Source organism: Zingiber officinale, chromosome 1A (genome assembly GCF_018446385.1).
Source record: "Zingiber officinale cultivar Zhangliang chromosome 1A, Zo_v1.1, whole genome shotgun sequence".
NCBI classification, from domain to species: domain Eukaryota; kingdom Viridiplantae; phylum Streptophyta; class Magnoliopsida; order Zingiberales; family Zingiberaceae; genus Zingiber; species Zingiber officinale.
Genome location: NC_055987.1, coordinates 96,576,461 through 96,597,813, shown reverse-complemented (window position 1 = coordinate 96,597,813; position 21,353 = coordinate 96,576,461). Strand labels below are relative to the sequence as shown.

The window sequence follows — 21,353 nt, the reverse complement described above, 5'->3', positions numbered from 1 at the left end:
GCAAAAACCAAGTGCTGGATCGATCCGTGGATCGATCCAGGCTGTGGATCGATCAGTGGATCGATCTAGATTCTTCCCAGCGAACAGAAAGCTTCTGGATCGATCCGTGGATCGATCCAGAGGTCCCGATCGATCAGCCGATCGATCGGGACGATGCTGCTTCGCGCGATAAGCGCTGGATCGATCCGTGGATCGATCCAGGCGCGTTTCCTGAGCACAGAGGCGCTCTGAATCGATCCGTGGATCGATCCAAAGCCTCCCCGATCGATTCGGAACATTCGAATCGATCGGGATCCGACCGTTGCGTCGGGTTTAAAGCCGCAGGCGAGCGTGGTCTTCGGCATCTCTTCACGAGCTCTTCTCAGATTCATTCCAGCTCCTCCACAGCTCTCTACAAGCACGTGATCGCCAGTTCTTGAAGGTTCTTGGAGGCTTTCCAAGTCAAGAGGCGGATCTATTGCAAGAGGAAGAAGTTAGGGTTAGGGTTTTTACGGCATATCTTGTAAGCTTTTGCTTAACTTGTATTTCCCTTTCTTCTTCTTGTATTGAGAGTATTGTAGGGCTTCTCCGCCTTTGGTAGTTACCATAAAGGAGTGTTATTCATAGTGGAGGGTGTGTGCGTTGGTGTGGATCCTTGGATTAGTCACCTCTTGTGAGGTGGATACCAAGTAAAATCCTAGTGTTAGCGTGTTTGTGTTTGTTTCTGTATTTTCCGCTGCACATCTTGAAGAAACAAGCAACACCGAGCAACGAGCACGCGACGAGCTATTCACCCCCCCTCTAGCTACTTTTGGTCCTAACAAGTGGTATCAGAGCAAGGCCGCTCTTCACCGGAATCATCGCCGGAAGGGTCAAGCATATCAAGAAAAGCTAGAGGGTGAAGAAGTTGGAGCAAATTCTTCAAGTTCAAGACTTTATCAAGCTCAACTTCAAGATGCAATTCCAAGATGGGCTTGGATTTGACACAAGGGTGGCTCCACCATACACTTCTACGAGTTTCGATTCTTGGAAATCAAGAATCGAAAATTTTCTTATGATGGAGATAGAGCAATGGTTTGCTCTAATGGAAGGCTTCAAAGCTCCAACAAACTCCAAAGGCAAGCTTCTAAAGAAAAGCAGATGGAGCTCAGAGCAAATTCAAAGGGGCGAGGCAAATGACAAAGTGACCAAGCTTCTGGTCAATTTATTGCCTAGCCACATCTTGGCTCGAGTTGGAGAATTCGAAGATGCCAAGGAGCTTTGGAGCAAATTGGCCAAGCTTCATGAAGAGATCCCCTCCACTGTACAAGATCATGAAGAATCCAAAGAGGGTGACTCTTTGGAGCAAGACCAAGAGGAGGACCCCGAGGTTGAGAGATACTCAATCTCCGAAGAAGAGGAAATCCAAGAAGCTTCATCCTCAAGGGAATGCAACGAAGGGAACAAGGAGGGAGCATACTCCTTGTTTCATATTCAAGATGATGAAGCCTTCACCTCTAGGATTGAGGGGGAGCAATCCTTGGTGACACCGGATCAAGAAGAAGAAGAAGCTTCTACATCCGGGTCAAGTGAAGAAGAAGAAGATGGTGCCACCTCCGAAATTCAAGAAATAGCAAATGGAGGAGCAAGTGCCATCCCTACACAAGAAGGTATAAATGTTTCAATTAAAAATAAAAATCATATAATATGTTTTGAGTGTAGGGAAAGTGGGCACTACAAGAGCAAGTGTCCCAATTTGGCCAAGAAGAAGGGCCAAGTGGCACAAAAGGGCAAGGAGAAGCCCAAGGAGACCACCCCCGGGACAAAGAAAAGCAAGGAGCATATCATATGCTTCTCTTGCAATCAAAAGGGGCATTACCGGAGTCAATGCCCCAAGGGGAAGAAGGTGGTCAAGGCTCAAGGAGGCACTAGGCAAGGGGGAGCCTCCAAGGTAAAGAAGAAGGTAACATTTATTGAGCCTACCCCTTTACATTATGGTAAAAAGCATGATGGTTCTAACATTTATCATTTTAATGCTATTTACCATGAAAATAGAAAGCATGATAGTGTTAAAGAAAAACATATAGCTTTTCATGCTAAAACTACTACACCTAAGGCTAGGATTGTAGGTAAAAATCTAGGCGTAAACTCTAAGGATTTTAGATACAAGCCTAGAAACAAAAATGCTCATGGGTCAAATACTAAGGACTTAGTGAGAGAAAATCAAGCCTTGAGGTCAAGACTTAATAAAATGGAAAAGACCCTAAAAAGGATGGAAAATATCCTATTAGGGCAAAATGAGCATAACCTAGGTCTAGGAGCACAAAGGTCATCTAATGGCCATAGAGGTTTGGGATACAAACCAAAGGCTAAGAAGGATGTGCCCTCTTACCATAGAGTTCCATATAGCTATGGAACAAACCCTAGGTCTAGTGGTCAAGCCAAAAATACTAGGGAAGTCATCCCTAAGAGTATTTTTGCAATAAATGTGACTAAGACTTCTAAGAAGTCTAAGAAAGTCACAAACAAGGTCACAAGGGAGGTTATCCCTAGAGTTGACCTAGAAAATGTGACCAAGGCTTCTAAGAAGCCCAACAAGGTCACTAGGAAGGTATCTAGGGAAGTTATCCCTAGTGAGTACCTAGAGCATCCAAGGAGCACCAATAGGTGTTGGGTTCCTAGGAGCATCTTCTCTACCCCATAGATGGGTTAGAGAGTGTCAACTCCGATTAGAAGGGTAGTTAACCCAACTTTGAGGAAATTGACACTCAAGGAGCATTTTCAGGGTTTTTGTTAACCTTTGAAAATGAAATGGAATTATTGATTACTCCTTGAAAGAGTAAAATATGCCTAATGGTGGAAGAATTGATTTTAATCTTAAATGGCACATATTGGAAAATTAATAAGAACTATCAAGTTGGGTTTTTGGTATGTTCTTAGGCAATTTAAGGCAATCCGGGCCTTAAATTTAAAAGTGCTACTCTTGAGGAAAAATGGAATATGCCAACATTTGAGGACATGTTTATTTTAATTGGCATAAATTAATCAAGGGAATAAGAAATGCAAACTTAGGCTTTGGCATTTTCTTGAAGCACTTTAGGGCAATCTAGGTTTAAGGTGTAAGTTTAGCTAAGACTTTAAGGATACTTAGATAGTTAATCTAGGTATATTTTATTTATGCTAAATCTTGCCATGATTGTTTTGCCCATCATATGCCATGACATCATGTCTATTTTTGCATTCATGTTTTATTATGAAAAATCCAAAAATACCATGTCATGACATTCATACATCATGTAGCAATAGAAATCTTTCTTTTGAAAGCTATTTTATTTTGATGTATGTCATAACATAATCATGCATTAAGTTTAATTCCTTGTAATTGAGGACGAATGGCATTTAACGACACTTATTGACAAGTGACATCCTGGGTGGATGTCTACCTCTCAAAATGCCTAGATAGATATGCATGATCCCTAGAATAGGGCAAAACCAAATTTTACATCTCACAAAGAACTATAAGGTGACTTGTATGTGTTTTAGTGCATATTATATACAAGTGAGATGTTAGGATGATGAACAAAACTCAAGATGTTGATTTAGTGCATTCTTTTGAGTTTTAGGTTCATCAAAACACATAGTTATGTGTTTTCCCATCATTGGGAAAGCTAATGTACAAGTCATGTGCATTATGCCCAAGGAACATGATGGGATATTGGCTTTGAAAATGTTTTTAAAATGTCTTTGGAAAACCTTGGTGAAGGCTATCTTTTGATAGTAATCATCATTGAATAGTTAGACACAAACTTGAAGAAAAACACTAAAGTTTTTGCAAGTTTTCAAGTTTGTGTCAATCTTTGAAAATATGATGTATTTTCATAGAAAGCTATTTTTCCATGATTAAGTATGCCCTAAATAATGTCTACACGAAATTTCATAATTTTTGGATTTTTGTAGAATTTTCTAGGGGTTTCTGAAGTTGACTGAAATGGAATTTCAGCAACTATCAGAGCTCCGATCGATCCATGGATCGATTGGAGTTCCATGAATCGATCCATGGATCGATTCAAACGGCAATTCCCGCGAGCAGAAGCTCGCTGGATCGATCAGCCGATCGATCCAGGGAGTCTGAATCGATCCGTGGATCGATTCAGAAAGGTTCAATCGATTGGAACCCAACTCCAATCGATCCAAGTTGCTGATTTTGGCTGGGAAGGCCTGATTTCAGCATCTTTGAACCTCTTTGAGTCTAGGTAACCATTCCAAACCCCTTAAATACATTTGTATACATACAAAGGGTGTTTTCATGTTGAAAACAAGGATGGATTGGTTAACGAAGACTAAGTAGAAGTTTAGGTTGAGGTTGTTTCAAATTTTGAATATTTGAACCTCAAAACTTCCACATTTGGGTTTCCTAATGGTTTAGGGATTCCAAATCATTGTTGGTGCAATGACAGAAGTTACCACCATGTCTTTAGGGGGAGGGACTCTTTAAAGACATGAAAATTATTTTTCATGAACTTTGGAAGGTGGTTAACCTTATGTTGTAAACTTGCTCAATGTTGAACATTTAAACTTGAAATGGGAAAAATGGGGAGTGGATATCCTCATTATTTCAAGTGGACACTCAAGTGGTTGAAAATGCTCAAGGTTGGGTATTTGTCAACATTGAGGGAGAGGTTAAGGATAAATGAAGGGTATGGGACCTTCATTATCGTGTTGATCACAACGAGTGATGTTGTGAACAACGATGAGCAACTCTTCAGGGGGAGAGTCTTCAACAAATGGATTTGTTGAAGTGTGCCCAGAATTGGAGCATAGGTTGATGTGTGTCCAACGATGGGTTGATGTGTGCCAATAGGGGGAGAATGTATGGTTAAGCTTAGTCCTTCATTACCTATGGGAAGCTCATAGGGGGAGAATGAAAGGACTCATGAAAGGGAGTAAGTTAGGCTTTCATTACCTAGAGGGAGTTTGCCCTCTTAGGGGGAGAATGAAGAGCTTAATTTATGCTTTCATTACCTAGTGGCATGAAGAAGGAGGCTATGGGATTAGCCTAACTTACATATGGGATTGTAAGTGTTATTGTGGTATTGTCAAACATCAAAAAGGGGGAGATTGTTGGTGCAATATCCCTCAGGTCAAGGTTGACCTGGGTAACCAAGCTGAGTCTTGGTTTAGGTTTAGATGTTTGACAATAAGATATTGATTGAAGAAGAGTCAAGTAGGTCAAGGTTGACTGGATACTTGACTGGGAAGTCCTAACTGGGATGTTAGGCAAAATGAAAGTCCTGGTGAGTGAAGCCAGGCAGAAGAAAAGTCCTGGTGAGTGAAGCCAGGCAGAAGGAAGTCCTAGTGAGTGAAGCTAGGCAGATGGAAAACCCTAGTGAGTGAAGCTAGGTGAAAGTCCTGGTGAGTGAAGCCAGGCAGAAGGAAGTCCTAGTGAGTGAAGCTAGGCAGATGGAAAACCCTAGTGAGTGAAGCTAGGTGAAAGTCCTGGTGAGTGAAGCCAGGCAGAAGGAAGTCCTAGTGAGTGAAGCTAGGCAGATGGAAAACCCTAGTGAGTGAAGCTAGGTGAAAGCCCTGGTGAGTGAAGCCAGGCAAGGGAAAATCCAGATGGATCAAGGATGATCGGACATCTGGTGCTGGGAAGTCCAAGTAGGTCAAAGGATTGACTGGATACTTGGCAAGGAAGAAAGTCCAGATGGATCAAGGATGATCGGACATCTGGTGCTGGGAAGTCCAAGTAGGTCAAAGGATTGACTGGATACTTGGCAAGGAAGAAAGTCCAGATGGGTCAAGGTTGACCAGACATCTGGTGGAAGTCCAAGTAGGTCAATGGAGTGACCGGATACTTGGCACGACGAGTAAAAGTCCAAGTAGGTCAATGGAGTGACCGGATACTTGGCACGACGAGTAAAAGTCCAAGTGGGTCAAAGGGATTGACCGGACACTTGGTGGGGAGTCCTGGCAGGTCAAGGGAGTGACCAGATGCGAGGCATGATGTACCAACAGGTCAAGGTTGACCGGATGTTGGTTAGGGAGGTTTGGGACTTGGTTTTGGGCAAAAACCAAGTGCTGGATCGATCCGTGGATCGATCCAGATTCTTCCCAGCGAACAGAAAGCTTCTGGATCGATCCGTGGATCGATCCAGAGGTCCCGATCGATCAGCCGATCGATCGGGACGATGCTGCTTCGCGCGATAAGCGCTGGATCGATCCGTGGATCGATCCAGGCGCGTTTCCAGAGCACAGAGGCGCTCTGGATCGATCCGTGGATCGATCCAAAGCCTCCCCGATCGATTGGGAACATTCGAATCGATCGGGATCCGACCGTTGCGTCGGGTTTAAAGCCGCAGGCGAGCGTGGTCTTCGGCATCTCTTCACGAGCTCTTCTCAGATTCATTCCAGCTCCTCCACAGCTCTCTACAAGCACGTGATCGCCAGTTCTTGAAGGTTCTTGGAGGCATTCCAAGTCAAGAGGCGGATCTATTGCAAGAGGAAGAAGTTAGGGTTAGGGTTTTTACGGCATATCTTGTAAGCTTTTGCTTAACTTGTATTTCCCTTTCTTCTTCTTGTATTGAGAGTATTGTAGGGCTTCTCCGCCTTTGGTAGTTACCATAAAGGAGTGTTATTCATAGTGGAGGGTGTGTGCGTTGGTGTGGATCCTTGGATTAGTCACCTCTTGTGAGGTGGATACCAAGTAAAATCCTAGTGTTAGCGTGTTTGTGTTTGTTTCTGTATTTTCCGCTGCACATCTTGAAGAAACAAGCAACACCGAGCAACGAGCACGCGACGAGCTATTCACCCCCCCTCTAGCTACTTTTGGTCCTAACACTTTCCACCCCTGGTCAGTGGATTTTTGCCTCCCCCAGGATTCGAACTCTAAACCTCCAGGCTTAAATATTAGAGTTTATGAATCCTGGTAACCAAGTGTGATCTCACTTGGTTACCAGGATTCATAAACTCTAATACTTAATCCTGGAGGTTTAGAGTTCGAATCCTGGGGGAGGTAAAAATCCACTGATCATGGGTGGAAAGTCCTAGTGAGTAACGACACGGCCAAGGGTCGTCGGTCGACGACATGAGAGGTCGCCAAATGGGCCAACGACATAAGGGCCGACGGTCGACGACCCGAGAGTCGCCAAATGGGCCAAGAGGGCCGGGTTGTTACAAGGTATGCAACTGGAAGAGCGACAGTGAGGTCGGGTTCCTAAAGGGAATAACCTAAGGTCGCTGATCCAACTAAAGAAACCAGGAAGGTTTCCAAGTTGAGATCAAGACAGTCCTAACTGTCATACTCATGCATTATATATTACTGTGCTAACCTTTGTGTTGCAGGGATACTTTGCTTAATACAGTGTTGCAGGTTTGGCCGGATCGGTCTACCGAACCAGAGGATCGGTCGACCGAACCAAGATGACTCAGCACAGATCAGTTTTTTCAGCAACGATCAGATGCAGAAGGAAAATACACTGATCGATCGACCGAACTCGAGGATCGGTCGACCGAACCATCAATATTAAAGGCGCAGGAAATGCAGATCACGACAAATCTCGATGAACAGGGAAGGAGCCTGTTCGGTCGACCGAACAGAGGGATCGGTCGACCGAACCATTGAAGTCCAGTTAATGCAGAATATCGAGCCAGCTGCAGTCTTCATCGAGGAAGGAATGGAGCTGGTTCAGTCGACCGAAAAGAGGGATCGGTCGACCGAACCTCCAGTACTCCTATAAAATCAGGCTCGAAGACAGAGGCCAGAGTAAAAACTTTCTGATAAAACATTCCTGCTCTGCAAGCAACTATTCTTCATCCGTGCAGCAAGCTACACCATCCGGAAGTGCCGACCCAAGCTATATCTTCATTTTAAGTTGTCGGTAAAATTTATTTTAAGCTTGCATTTGTAATTCATTTAAGCAAGATAGTAGGGTGTTACTATCTTGCTCCATTGTACGATCTGTTTCTTTCCGAAGAATTTTGGAAAGAAGAGTTATAGTGGTTTGCTCACCGGTGCGGTCAAGGACCGCGAGTCTTCGAGTAGGAGTCGAGCTAGGCTCCGAACGAAGTAAACAAACTGTCTCTATTTACTTTTCGCTGTGCATGACTTTGATTTGAAAGAAAAGAATAGTTTTAAAAGAGCGATATTCACCCCCCTTATCGCTTCAAACGATATATCAATTATCAATTTAGTACTTTTATCTTTTAATATATTTATTTGATAGTAAGAAATTTTTTTTAGTCTCTTCTTTGAGCACCCCTCTAAATATTTGTCTAGATCCGCCACTGGGTATGAACAACATTGTGGATGCTCTAATTGTGGGTAGAGATTTAAAAAAATTATGGATTTTTTACTTTTGATATGGCATTGATGTGACATAGTAGATCCTATAATAAAGTTAGGTTTATAGATTCAGAATTATGGTTACGTTTAGGGTGTGTTTGGTTCAAGCTATCATATATAACCAAGGTTATGGGGAATAAAACATAACCAATTATTGTTTGATTCAACTTAGGTAATGTAACAAAAACTTATTTATTTGACTGTTTTAATGAATAACCTAATTTAATATTTTACTATATTACTCTTAGTTACAAAACCAACCATATATATTTTTTAAACTCTACGTTTTTTTTAATTTTTTCTTTTTCACGTTTTTCTTTATTTTTATGTGTGTTTTTTAATTTTTAATTTTTTTTCTTTTTAAAAAATTTTTAAAAGTGTTTTTTTTTCATTTTTTATTTTTTTATAGATTTTTTACATTTTTTTTATTTTTTATTTTTTATGTTTTTAAATTTTTTCTATTTATATATATATATTTTAAACTTTTTTTACGTTTTTTTAATGTTTTTTCTATTTTCTATTTTTTTACGTTTTTTCTTTTCCTTATTTTATTATTCTTTAATTTTTTTTACATTTTTTCTATTTTTTTATTTTTAATGTTTTTTTACCTTTTTTATTTTATTTTTTATATTTTATATTTTATATTTTCTTCTTTACATTTTTCTTTTTTATCACATTTTTCTCTTATTCAAGAGTATTTTGGGTAAAAAAATTTCCTTAACCCCGAAATAAAAAAAAACTTTAGGGGCCGTTTGGTTCTTTCCTAGGAATAGGAATCGGAATGGGAATCATTGTATTGTGGAATGTGAATGAGTATGAGTATGAATATCACTTTTAAAAGCAATGTTTGGTTAGTTGCATATTTTCTATCGGAATAAATCAAAAATTTCTTGTTTACCCTTAAAGGAAAATAAGAGAAAAAATTAGATGTGAGAGAAAGATAAATGTGAGAGAAAAATATGATGAACGAGAATGATGAGAGAGAAAGTATGATGAAAGAGAAAGTGTGATGAGAAAGAATGAAGAGAGAGAAAGTGTAATGAGAGAAAATGAAAAAAGAGAGTATGATAGGAGAGAACATGATGAGAGAAGATGAGAGAGAAAGTATGATGGAGAGGATGAAGAGAGAGAAAATGTAATGAGAAAAAATAAGGAGAGAGTGTGATGAGAGAGAAAGTATGATGATCGAGAAAGTGTGATGAGAAAAAAAAAAGAACAGTGAGTGTGATGGGAGAGATTGAGGAGAGAAAAATATGATGAGGGAGAAAGTATGATGAGAGAGAAAGTATGTTGAGGAAAAAAAGGAGAGAGTGTAACAAGAGAGATTGAGGAGAGAGAAAGTGTGATGAGAAAAAAAGAGAAAAGAGAGTGTGATGAGAGATATTAAGGAGAGAGAAAGTATGATGAGAGAGAAAGTATGATGAGAAAAAAAAAAAGAGAGTGCGATGGAAGAGATTGAGGAGAGTGAAAGTATGATGAGAGAGAAAGTTTAATGAGAAAAAAAGAGGAAAGAGAGTGTGATAGGAGAGATTAAGGAGAGAGAAAGTGTGTGATAAAATGATGAGAGAGAAAATATGATGAGAGAGAATAAGGGGAGAGAAGTGATATGAAAGAAAAAATAAATAAATATATTTTGATATTTGATATTAAGGGAGAAAATTTTAGTTTTAGGTCAAGGATATTTTTGGAATAAGAGAATATTTTGATTGATGAAAATAGGGTAATGACTCATTGAAGAGGAGGTACATGGGAATGAGTTATTACCCAATTTCAAGGATTCATTCCCTTATTTATATTCCTATTCCTATAATCCAAACATTAACAATGACAATCAATGATTCTCATTCCCATTAGTTTTATGAGGTTTTCCGATTCCGGGTTGCATGCCCCTTTTGTTGTCGTGTTGGGTATGGAACATTACTCGAGAATTATCGATTACCTAAACCAAACAGGATTTTCGTTGATAATCTTGGATGAATAATCAAGGTTATCCACATTCTTACGCTTGACATATGTTAGAACCTCCTCTTCCTTTAAATTACTCATCCTCTAACTCTTGATATATGTCAAAACACTCATCTCCATTTAAATTATCCCCTTCCAACTCTTGACACATGTCAGAATCTCTTCTCCCTTTGAATTGATTAAATTTTCTATTTTTATATATTTTCATATATATTTTTAATGTATTATTATATGTACTTTTCATTAAAAAAAAATCATTTGTAAGTTATAAACATGTTTACTATTAATAGTTAGTATTTTTATTAATTTCATATATATACTTTTTATTTTAATCTATATTTTTATATTTTTAAAATTCTTACAAATAATAACTCTTAAAATTTATAACTAAAAAAAGTAAATAAGAGATTACAAATATATAATAAAAAATAAATTATTCAAAAAGAAAAAAATTGATTAATAAAAAAAATAAAACCAATAAAAAAAACAAAACTAAAAAAACCGTGGATGAGGTAATGGTATAAGGGTAAAAAACAATAGAATGGGGGAGGATAGGATTGACAGTAGGGATCCTCTCTGGTCTATAAATTATGGATTAGGGGATGATCCCTTGTATGAAAATTTTTTATTTGGATAGACATTATTTTTAAATAAGCGAAATTCATCTAAATCAAAAATCTAGAAAAATAGATGGTCCCTTTAGTCCGTAATTTACGGACAAAAGGACGTCCTCAGGGTTGGTTGGTTGGGAAAAACAGCTCTCATTTAGCATTGCAGTTACTCTAATAACTAAGATTTTTTAATAAGTGCCTTTCTACATTTTAGAAAAAAAAACAATTCTAAGAAATTATTATTATTCTACGTCTCAAATTCTTAAAAATTAAAAAAATAAAAGCGAAGCATTTGAATTTAGGGATCTGGGCGACGGCGAGCTCGGTGGAGGGCGCGACGAGTAAGCGGCAAAGGCATCGGCTCTCGGCGGCGCTTGCACTGGATATGATGGATACTGGCAGCAGGCGGCAATTGCGGAGATTGAGAGGGAGGGCACATCGCGCGGGTACACGTATTTTTCTGCATAATTATATTTATTTATTTATTTATGACTTCCACGATTTTCTTCGATTAAAAATTGGCACAAAGGTTGGATCTTTGATTACATTCTGACAGTTCTGGAGCCAAAAGAGAAACTGTGCGGGATCACACTTAATACTTAGTTGGGCATTGCTTTCTTATCGCCTGATTTTCGTTTAATACTGGTTTGAGTCAAGAGCTGATCTTTGCATTTTTTTTTTCATTCTTGTTTTGATTAGAGTTCTAGGTTATATCGAATAAGATTCGTTATTATTTGCCATCTGGAAGGTGTGAAATGCTAGTTCCTATGGGGAATGGCTGGATCCCAATGTGTTACTTTTGTTAGAGTGATGATATGATATAATATGATATGATATGATAGGGCGTCTGTGGTATTTGGAACAAATCACTTAATTTATTACTATCTACTGTCGTTTTTTTTGGTTTGTTGGCTTTTTAACAAACTGAGCAACTAGATGTGAAGACTTTGTATTTGGTATGATTTCAATAGATTGGAGTATCAAAGCAAACAAATGGCGGGCACAGTGTTCACTCCCTTACTGGAAGGAATGAAGAATGTCAAGTCAGAGAACGGCATTATGCTAACAAAGCCTTTCCTTGACGTGTGCAAATCCGTCCTGCCCATTCTAGGTACATTGTTCTCATTGCACTTGTTTCTCCCTCGACCTACCATTGCAGTGAAACTTTTGAATTTGACCTTGTTTTGGTATAAAAATGATCTTATTTTCTTGTTAATAATCAGATTAAACTGAATAATAATTTCATTAATTTTTAATGTCACCATGTGTTGCCACAAATGAGTTTGTACATAGCAATATTCTCGCCAATGTTATAGGAAGTTGTTAATTTTTACTTTTAACTGCAAACTTTCAATCACATGAACATAGTAGATAAAATATCACACAACAATGTATCCGCCATAGCTCACCTGTAGTGATTGTTGTCCTTGGATATTGCAAACTTGTCCCTGTTACACAATTTTAAATATAGACAACTTCTTTCTTTCTCTTAATTCTGTTACTTGACAACATTGTCAAGAAATAATCTATAGACCATAAATATTCATTCTTGCAGTATCTTGTTCTAATTTTCCTCTAATCTTGTTCTTTTCTTGCTAGACAATTTTGGAGCTGCTCTGGCTATTGTTAAGTCTGATATTGGGGGCAATATAACAGTAAGACTTTCTTATTAATTAGTTTCATTGAGTAGTAAGGATAGCAGTGATGATACTTTCCTAGTTGCTCATAAATAGTTTTTTTTTTTAAATCCAGTTATTATCACTTCTTCCCCATTAGGGTGTGTAGCTAAATGGGGACTTATAAATTTCCAAAATAATAGATAGAAATACCACTTTACCATGTTCATATGGATATACCATTAGTCGTGGTCATGTAGATGGCTCCTTGATATGGGCTTTCTCCCTTTGAATTTGGGGCGTATTGGGAGTGAAAGATTTGGGTTAATAACCCTAGGTAGTCCTCTCTACCTATATACATAACATGCATCAGTTTAATATTGCATTTAGGCTTTAGTAATGCATGATATTTACAAATAGTTCCCTAACACTCCCATTCAAGTTGGATTAAAGATATCTACATGTGTTCAGCCGTTTACCCTAGCACTCACGGTTCAAATCCTAGCTATGACGCACTACAGAGTATTTCCCTCCGGTGGGATGAAAAATCTAGGATGTTGGTTGCTGGGCGAGGAGCCACTTGTGCTTCCAGATTTACTTGGTGGGCGAGCCAAGGGAAAAGCCACCCTCCTGCAGGATAGTTGAGCCGAAGGCCAAAGAATTATCAAAAAAAAAAAAAAAAAAAAGGGAAGAAGAAAGGATATCTATAGGGGTACTTGATCCTTGGACCTTTGAATAACTTAGAAAGTTTTGTTGATTTATCATAAGCGCTGACAAATGATGTGATTAATTTTTTGTGTTTAGTTCCTAATCTCTGTCTTTGCTCTCAATCTAGCTACAATGTTTTACTTCTTACTTTTATAAAAAATTATATTACCTCTCTAAAGGATATGTAGCTAAAGAAGAAATGAAGGCACAATAGGTAGCAAGGTGATATTGCAATGTAAGATAGGAACAAAAATGTGATGAGAGATAGAACAATTACAAGTACCTTTTCGAAGAGCAATAGCAAGTTCTAAATCAAATGGCAAGCCTAAACAAGAGATAGTATTGGGCAAGTATCAGAGTCTCGTGGTTGTCTGCTATGGTCCACAATAGCTTTTGTTACCAATGGTTCAACAAGAGAAAATAAAAGTGGAGGCAATGAAATGGACAACGATATAGGAACTGGAAGCACCTTAATCATAGACTAAAGTAGATGGTGAGTTTGAGAAAAATGGAATGGATTCATACAAAGTGGCATCGAAATAAATGCACGTAACTTTTGAGAGTAGCAACAATATTCCTTTTATAATTGGGAGTAGTTAAGGGAAACACACTCGACTATCTTAGGTGATACTTTATCTCTACCAGAAGATCAATTATAAACAAAACAATTATGGTCAAATACCTTGGTCAGATGATAATAAATATGGTTACAAGGAAAAAGAATATTAATGGGAGTTGGAGTACAAAGAATAAAAAAAGGAAAACAATAAAACAGGCAAAACATTTTATAAGATAACATGTAAGGTTTCTCAGAGTGAGTACATTTGGGTTTGCCCTAGTGTAGCCTCCGCAATTTCGCCAATGACCTCTCCATGAAATTGAGTTGCTTGTATGGATTTGTCTACTAAATAATCAGATGGTCTTATGAATCTAGTGGAAGCTTTCAACATCCTCATGGACCTCATATAAGCATCTAATAGAGGTACCTCCTAAGATATGAGACTTTAAGCTCTTAGGTCAAATTGTGTAAAGTAACATAATGACTAGAAGCTAATCAAAATTCTTTTGCATGATCCATACTCTTGATGTAATTAGAAAGATGTCTCAAATAGGGATGACAATTTCCTCCGAACCTGATGGAGGATCCGATATCCGACCTGAATGGAGGAGAGTATGGAGGGACTGCCAATATCTGATATCGACCTGAATATCCGATAATGAGTATGTATATGAGGATGGATATCTGATTTCTGATGGGTATGAGGACAGATGATATGAAACCACACCCATTACCATCGTCTTGAAGATCAACAACAATGGCTTGGACTCGGCCAATATATGGTAATCTCTACATTGAATTGCCACAACTATAAAAGACTATCAATTACAATATATGCTTGATAAATATACCTGTGTACAAATTTCTATCAGGTGTCCAAGTTTCATAACACAAGAAGCATCAAGAAATGCTCATAAGACTAGGATTGGGAGGAATCAGCAATTGTGCATCAATCTGCTCCTACAATGCTCGTATAAACTTGAGAATGTTGACGGTGTCGATGTAAGGTGTTTTAATTGACCCATAAATAAAATACAAACTGTTGCATCCAACAAAGTAGAATTCTTCTCATCAATGAGTCAAGGAAGCATTAGATTGAACATGTTGTATGGTTGTGGCACTTGTCATTTTTTTATTTTTCTTTTCTTTTTCCTTTTTTTTTTTTTAAACAAAGTTACTAAAGTAGTAACCTAAGACACCGCACATTGCACATGAATATGCACATTGACTGTGATACAAATAGAGGAATATGAAATACCTGCACTTTAAATTTTTTTCACAAGTGCAACGTGTGGCAACCCCTCGTTTAGTATGACAACTTGAGTTCAGCAGTGATGAACTCCACGATTGGAACGGAGAAAGAAATATTTCAAGCTGAGAACAGAGCCATGATAAGTCACTCATTCCAGAATGAGGGTGGTACCGTCTGTTGCTTATTCTGGGAAGAGGCTGATAGTGTTCATCACTTGTTGCAAGAAGACCACAAGCCAACAAAGGAAATGCCAACGAGAACAAAGGTGTTGGTGAAATGATAGAGATGCCAATTAGAGAAGGTATTTAGCGATCAATCAATGAGGGTTGCTGTTGCTACTCATCTCCACCGAAAAGGTTAGCAAATGAAGGTGTGTTGCTCATGATGTGGCACAAGAGATTGATTTCAAGTTGTGGGTGTGTTGGGTCCAATATCGTGTAGAAGGGAAAATTTGGATTAATTTACCTAGGTAGTCCCTTCTACCTATGTATTGCAACATTCATTTAAGCTCTTGTAATATATGGTATTTGCAAATAGCTTCCTAACAAAATCAGTATCTTTGTTTTTTTTTTTAAAAGTTCAACCAAAAGTTTAGATTGCATCATTCAAACTTGATTATCCTCAGTGCCTGACTTAACTAATTCATCATTGATCAACTGATTAAATCTATCCGTGAAAACACGGCCTCAAACTACAGAGTATTTTTTCTTTTTTGAATATTGGATTGCTCTCTGGGTCCTAATTTTTTTATCCATGCACATTGGCTCGTACAACTAATGTATTAACCTCAAACCCTATCTACTCAACCTTAGAAATTGAATGTCAACAAATGACTTTATTTAAGTTTATTTCAGTCTTAATGATTTTTTTTTTTAAAAGAAAAAGCTGTTCCTTTTGATTTTATAAATAATGGATTCTTACTTTTTTTCTATATTTTTGTTTTATCTAGGTTTATTAGAATTTTTGTATACGTTAATGTATGTGTAAGTTCTGTTTTAATTTTACCCTAGTCAAATGATTTTCTAGGTATGCCTCTGAATTCCTATTATATTATTTATTAATGGGGCATTTTTTGTTTTGGAAAGTCCCATTAATTAGTAAGAGTATTGCGTAAAATATATATGGTCTTTGTTTCCTTTTCTTTTGCATGACTTGCGCATATTCACCTAGTTATTTTTGCAGAGGCTTGAAAACAAATATAACTCTGATCCACCAAAGTTTGAACATCTATACAGTATGGTGCAAATGGAAGTAGATTCTAAAACAGCTAAAGGTTCTTCAAGCTGTACCAATGGTCTTCTGTGGCTAACAAGGTTTGCGCTTTCATTCATTGTGAATTGTGATACGCTCTAAATTAAAGGTTTCAAATAGTATATTCATATGGGTAGATCCTAGAAAGCTGGCAGTGGTTTACTATGTTGAAGGATAGGATATTTGTTTCAATATAGATGAGGATGCTGATTCAAGGGAAATGTGTTGTAAATTTGACAAGATTGGGCAAACACTGCCTATTTGGCCAAATTGCATGTCATGTAACCTTCTCTTTGGTAAAGTCGTTCAAACCTTTATATGCACCACTAGTTTTTTTATTACAACTTAAAACAATTTGAATTAATGTGGCACTTTGGTCTCTCCTGATTTGATCAGGATGCAACATATTAAATAGTAATTTGCCAAATTTATAATAGGCTTAAACTATAAATTGGGCTTGTAGCGGGATGAGTACAAGATGAGTTTTGTTAAGGCTTCATTGGGGCCTTATGTAAATCACCTAAGGTATTTGAAATTTGTTGGGGCCTTTTGAGGAAGAGGACCAAAGAAACTTGGTTAACAATAATAAAATAAGATAAAATTTATTTAAATATAGATAATGATATAGTAGGGGAAGAGCCTAATGACGTAAGAGGATCCATATAGGTGGGATAACCGCTTAGTTGTTGTCATTATTTGTTAGGGCCTATTGTGAGGCAGCTATGTTTGGCCAAGGCGGGATGCACTTTGGGCCAGAATAGTGGTGGCTTCTTAGCAACAAGTTTAGCTCTCCCAAGGTGGACTTGGTTCCTTCAAGGTGAAAGTTGGTGTTGAGCTAAACATGACTTGGTTCCTTCAGGGTGGAAGTTGGTGTTGAACTAAAGGTGAGCTCTCCAAGGTGGGCACCATAATTGATGTGCTTGACTTGCCGAGATGCAGAAGCTCAAGGGCCCTGAGGCATTTTTCTGTCTTTGTCGCTCTTCTAGAAGCTAGTGTACTGTTCAACTTTGCAAAGTTGGCAGGGACTTTGTTGCAATAAGCACTATGGTTTTCTGGAAAAACTGTCAAAGATGTTCCCATTATTGTAGCACTACCTATTTATAGGCCATGGTAATGAGCATTGTCTGATCCCATTGTTATCAGGTGTCTTTCTGATTGGACTCCTCATGTTCACTGTGGATTGCTATGTATTCACATGGTGGATCTGCATCTCCCCAGTCAAACGATGGATTTTACCCATATTACCACCATAATTTTATGCATGTTGACAATTATGATGTATGTGAGGGGTGAGATCATAGTGGAAGATTGCTCCATTGTTATCAAAGTTGGAATCATGGAAACAATCTATTGGTTATTATTCAAGGGCAAAGTTGTTAACATGCTCCTGAGATTCCATGTTGGCCAATATTTTCTGTGGAAAATGCACTTCATTATACTGATCATATTTACTGGCTGTGTATCATATTTACTGATTCCTGAAATTAGAATTTCTTCAAGAGAATCAAATAATTTGTGAGCTAGGTAGTTTTAGAAACTCAGAATTATGCATGGAATCATGAGCAGAAACATGCTCAAGTTTGATCTTTGTTAATCCTTTTTTTCTTTTTCTGAAAAAGGGTTAAGATCTCTAAACATTTAGTTCATGTCTGAATATTAGTTTTTCATTGTGGTTTGGAAACTTTAGATGGATGGATTTATCTTGATGGAAGTCTTTAATTTAGACAACATCATAAGCATTAGCATGTGCCTAACTAGAAAAGGATTTGCATGCTCATAGGTGGATTGTGGTTCAGTTTTGAGTAGGGGATGCAAACGAATCGAATCGAGCCGAATAATATGAAAATATTGATATTTGAGTTCGAGCTCAAAAAAATATATATATGATATTCGAAACTTGATTTGAAATAAAATTAAAGCTCGAGTTCGATTCAAATTGTTCGAATCTTAATTCGAGCATATTCAAACTTCAATTTGAAAGGACTTAAATTCGAATTTGATTAGAATTATTCAAACCTTAATTTAAATATATTTAAGTTAAAATTGTGTAAAAATAATGATAATGAGAATTCGATTCAAGTTTGGCTCACGAGCGACTCGTGAATAATCGAATAAAATATTATGGGTTTGAATTCGGCTCGAAAAAATTATCGAACATGTTCGAGTTCGGCTCAAATTCGATAATTTTGAATATGAATCAAATATTTTTCGAGTCGGCCGAAAAGCTCATGAGCTGGCTCGATTCATTTGCAGCCCTAGTTTTGAGAGTCCAAATTTGGGCAATCTGAACCTTCAGATTTGTGATTGATCACTCGAAGGAAATCTAATGGTTCTACGCACAAAAACACACTCAATTTCGCACAACATTATATGATTGGGCAATGGTAAAATTGTTGTCATATGACCCGTGACCTGGAGGTCACGGGTTCGAGTCACGGAAACAACATCTTGCAATGTAGGGTAAGATTGCGTATAATAGACCCGGACTCCGCATTGGAGGGAGCTTTGTGCACTGGACTACCTTCTATTCGAATAAATACCCAGATGTTTGTGAGCCCTCGGGTACTGTCGTATTCAATGTTTGTTCAGTTACTCTTTTACCCGCAAATGCAATGGTGGCATTAGGTTTAGCAATAATGCTATCTCCTAACATAGCAAAACTGGCTGTTACTGCACCGATTGTAGGATCTGTAAGAATTGCTACATAAAATAACTTTTTATCTAATTGATAATTATTATATAAAGCAGAAGAAATTTTAGCCATTTGCATCAAACTTCCTTCTTGCATGCGTGCTCCTCTAGAAGCACACACAATAATGACAGGTAGAGATCGATTAATAGCATATTCGATCAAACGAGTAATTTTCTCGCCTACTACGGATCCCGTACTACCCCCAATAAACTAAAAATCCATAACGCCAATAGCTACGGGAATGCCATTTGGTTGACCTATGCCTGTTTGAGCAGCTTCAATTAAACTTGTCTTTCTTTGATAAGAATCGATACGATCTATATAAGAAATATGACCAAGAGTAGTTCGAATGTATATAGAACGGATTTCTTTTGTTATACTTCCTACTATTAGATTGTGCTCATAAATCTCATGATAAGTACCTAAAGATTCATATTGAACTTTAATGGGAACTTCTCTTGAACCAATGATATGTTGATCTCGTCTCCATCGGAGCCACAAAGGACTATTTAAATTGATTCTTTTATGTTGATTAGCCCCAAGTGGATCATAGGAATTAGAAAAATATGGTTCTTCTTCCCTCGTATACCTATAGTTATTATTATGATTAGCAACTATTTATTTTTTTGTAGTTTCCACTATTATATGGATTATACCTATTTGCACAAATACCTCGACGATTTCTGATTGTTAATAAATAGAGTCCAATAAACATGTCTTGAGTTGGTATAGAAATGGGATCCCCGGTAGATGGAGACAAGAGATTCATATGAGAAAACATAAGTAAACATGCCCCCCGCTTGAGCTTCCAAAGATAAAGGTACATGAATAGCCATTTGATCCTCATTAAAGCCTGCATTGAAACCCTTACAAACTAACGAGTGTAAACAAATAGCGCTCCCTTTCACTAAAATAGGTTGGAATGCTTGTATGCCTAATTTGTGCAGGGTTGGTGCTCTATTCAATAATACAGGATGCCCCTGCATAACTTCTTGAAGTATTTCCTATACAGTGGGTTCTTTTTCCCGAATTTTACTTTTAGCAATTGACCATCACCCATTAATACAACGCCAACATTATTTGATTCCAAATTCAAAGCAATGCCTCTTGTACCCTCTTCAAACTGTATTAATTCACCTGCCATTACTTCATCAAGACCATGAATACGAGCAATTCCGTTGCCTACTTGAAGTATGGTACCGGTATTCACAATCTTTACTTCTCTAATATATTGTTCAATGTGTTCATGGATAATATTACCCTAATTTCGTTGGCTCGAAGGGTTACCATTAGCATTTCTTTATTCTTTTTAGGAAGGAAAAAAAATATTACCTAAATTAGAATCTAAGGCTAATCCGATATTTTTTGCATGGTTCTAAGAATGCGAATATTAGCACGGACCATATGGAAATGTAACTCAGTATTCAAATTTCCTAGAGCTCCTTGTAAGGCTTGTTGGAAAATTCATTGTCGGACCTGATTAATCACTTTTTCTTGTTCAAAATGAAGCGTTTCATTTTTGTAATTTTCTATTCTAATTGTATTATATGACCAGGCAACTCTTCAAACAGAACCTGAATACATGGGGTCTTTCCTACATTCTTACAAGTCAAGCTAAACTTTGTTTCACCCGGTTTCATCTGGCAAATAACTTTTTTCCTCTTTTAGAGCGATGGATTTCCAAGTGGATCTATTTCGGAACTTGCTCGATCGTCCAGAATGGACAATGACACAAGTTTGCAACGATTCCTACTCCAAGACCTTAAAGAAATGGCATGGCTGGCTCGCCAGTTCTAGCTTTTTGGTAATAATGGTTACGGTCTTGTTATTATGTTTTCCCCTTCTAATTACTTAAACTACAAAGCTCCTCTCCTTGCAGGTTGCTATCAAACTTATCCCCGATAGAAAGAAGTTCATGGAGCTCATCGGTGGATCAGGCAACCTCAATGCTGACATAGAGCAATTCTGTAAAACATTTGCTCCTCTTCTTGCAGAGAATCACAAGTTCCTTGTAAGAACCCTAAACTTGGTTTTCATCCTCTCGTTAAATTGACATGCTGCTGTTCTCTTCCTGTATAGGCCAGCGTTGGCCTGGACGATATGAAGGCTTCCTGATTGCAACACTTTTTGTTGCTCATTTTGTTTCAGTTCATCAACAATAAAATTGAAAGAGAGTTTCAAACTATAAGAATCACACGTGATTTTCAGTTGCTATTTTTTTTATCACTTTTGCACTGTAAATGTTGGTTCTATCTTCTGAAGTATACCTGTTTAACATTGCTTGAATCGTAAGAATTGTTGCTTTTGCCATAGTTCAAAATCCAAATAATTCATGTGTTTGTCATGGAGTGATATGTGGAGTAGGAATACATATATAATTAAAACTTCAAAGGAGAAGAC

General features: G+C 37.7%; 1 protein-coding gene across 2 annotated transcripts; it reads left to right on the top strand.

Annotated features, from left to right (window-relative positions):
* The first annotated feature begins 11,152 nt into the window (after window positions 1-11,152).
* Window positions 11,153-21,231, top strand: LOC122027268 (glycolipid transfer protein 1-like). 2 transcript variants are annotated; one of them, XM_042586200.1, is made up of 7 exons: window positions 11,153-11,321; window positions 11,847-11,986; window positions 12,475-12,530; window positions 16,193-16,323; window positions 20,622-20,757; window positions 20,833-20,964; window positions 21,033-21,231. In XM_042586200.1, the coding sequence occupies exons 2-7, from the start codon at window positions 11,869-11,871 to the stop codon at window positions 21,066-21,068; spliced, it is 609 nt and encodes a 202-aa protein (XP_042442134.1). In that variant the 5' UTR covers window positions 11,153-11,321; window positions 11,847-11,868; the 3' UTR covers window positions 21,069-21,231. The 2 variants fall into 2 exon arrangements, with proteins under 2 accessions (XP_042442134.1, XP_042442129.1); XM_042586195.1 differs by having other exon boundaries at window positions 20,833-21,231.
* The last annotated feature ends 122 nt before the right edge of the window (window positions 21,232-21,353 follow it).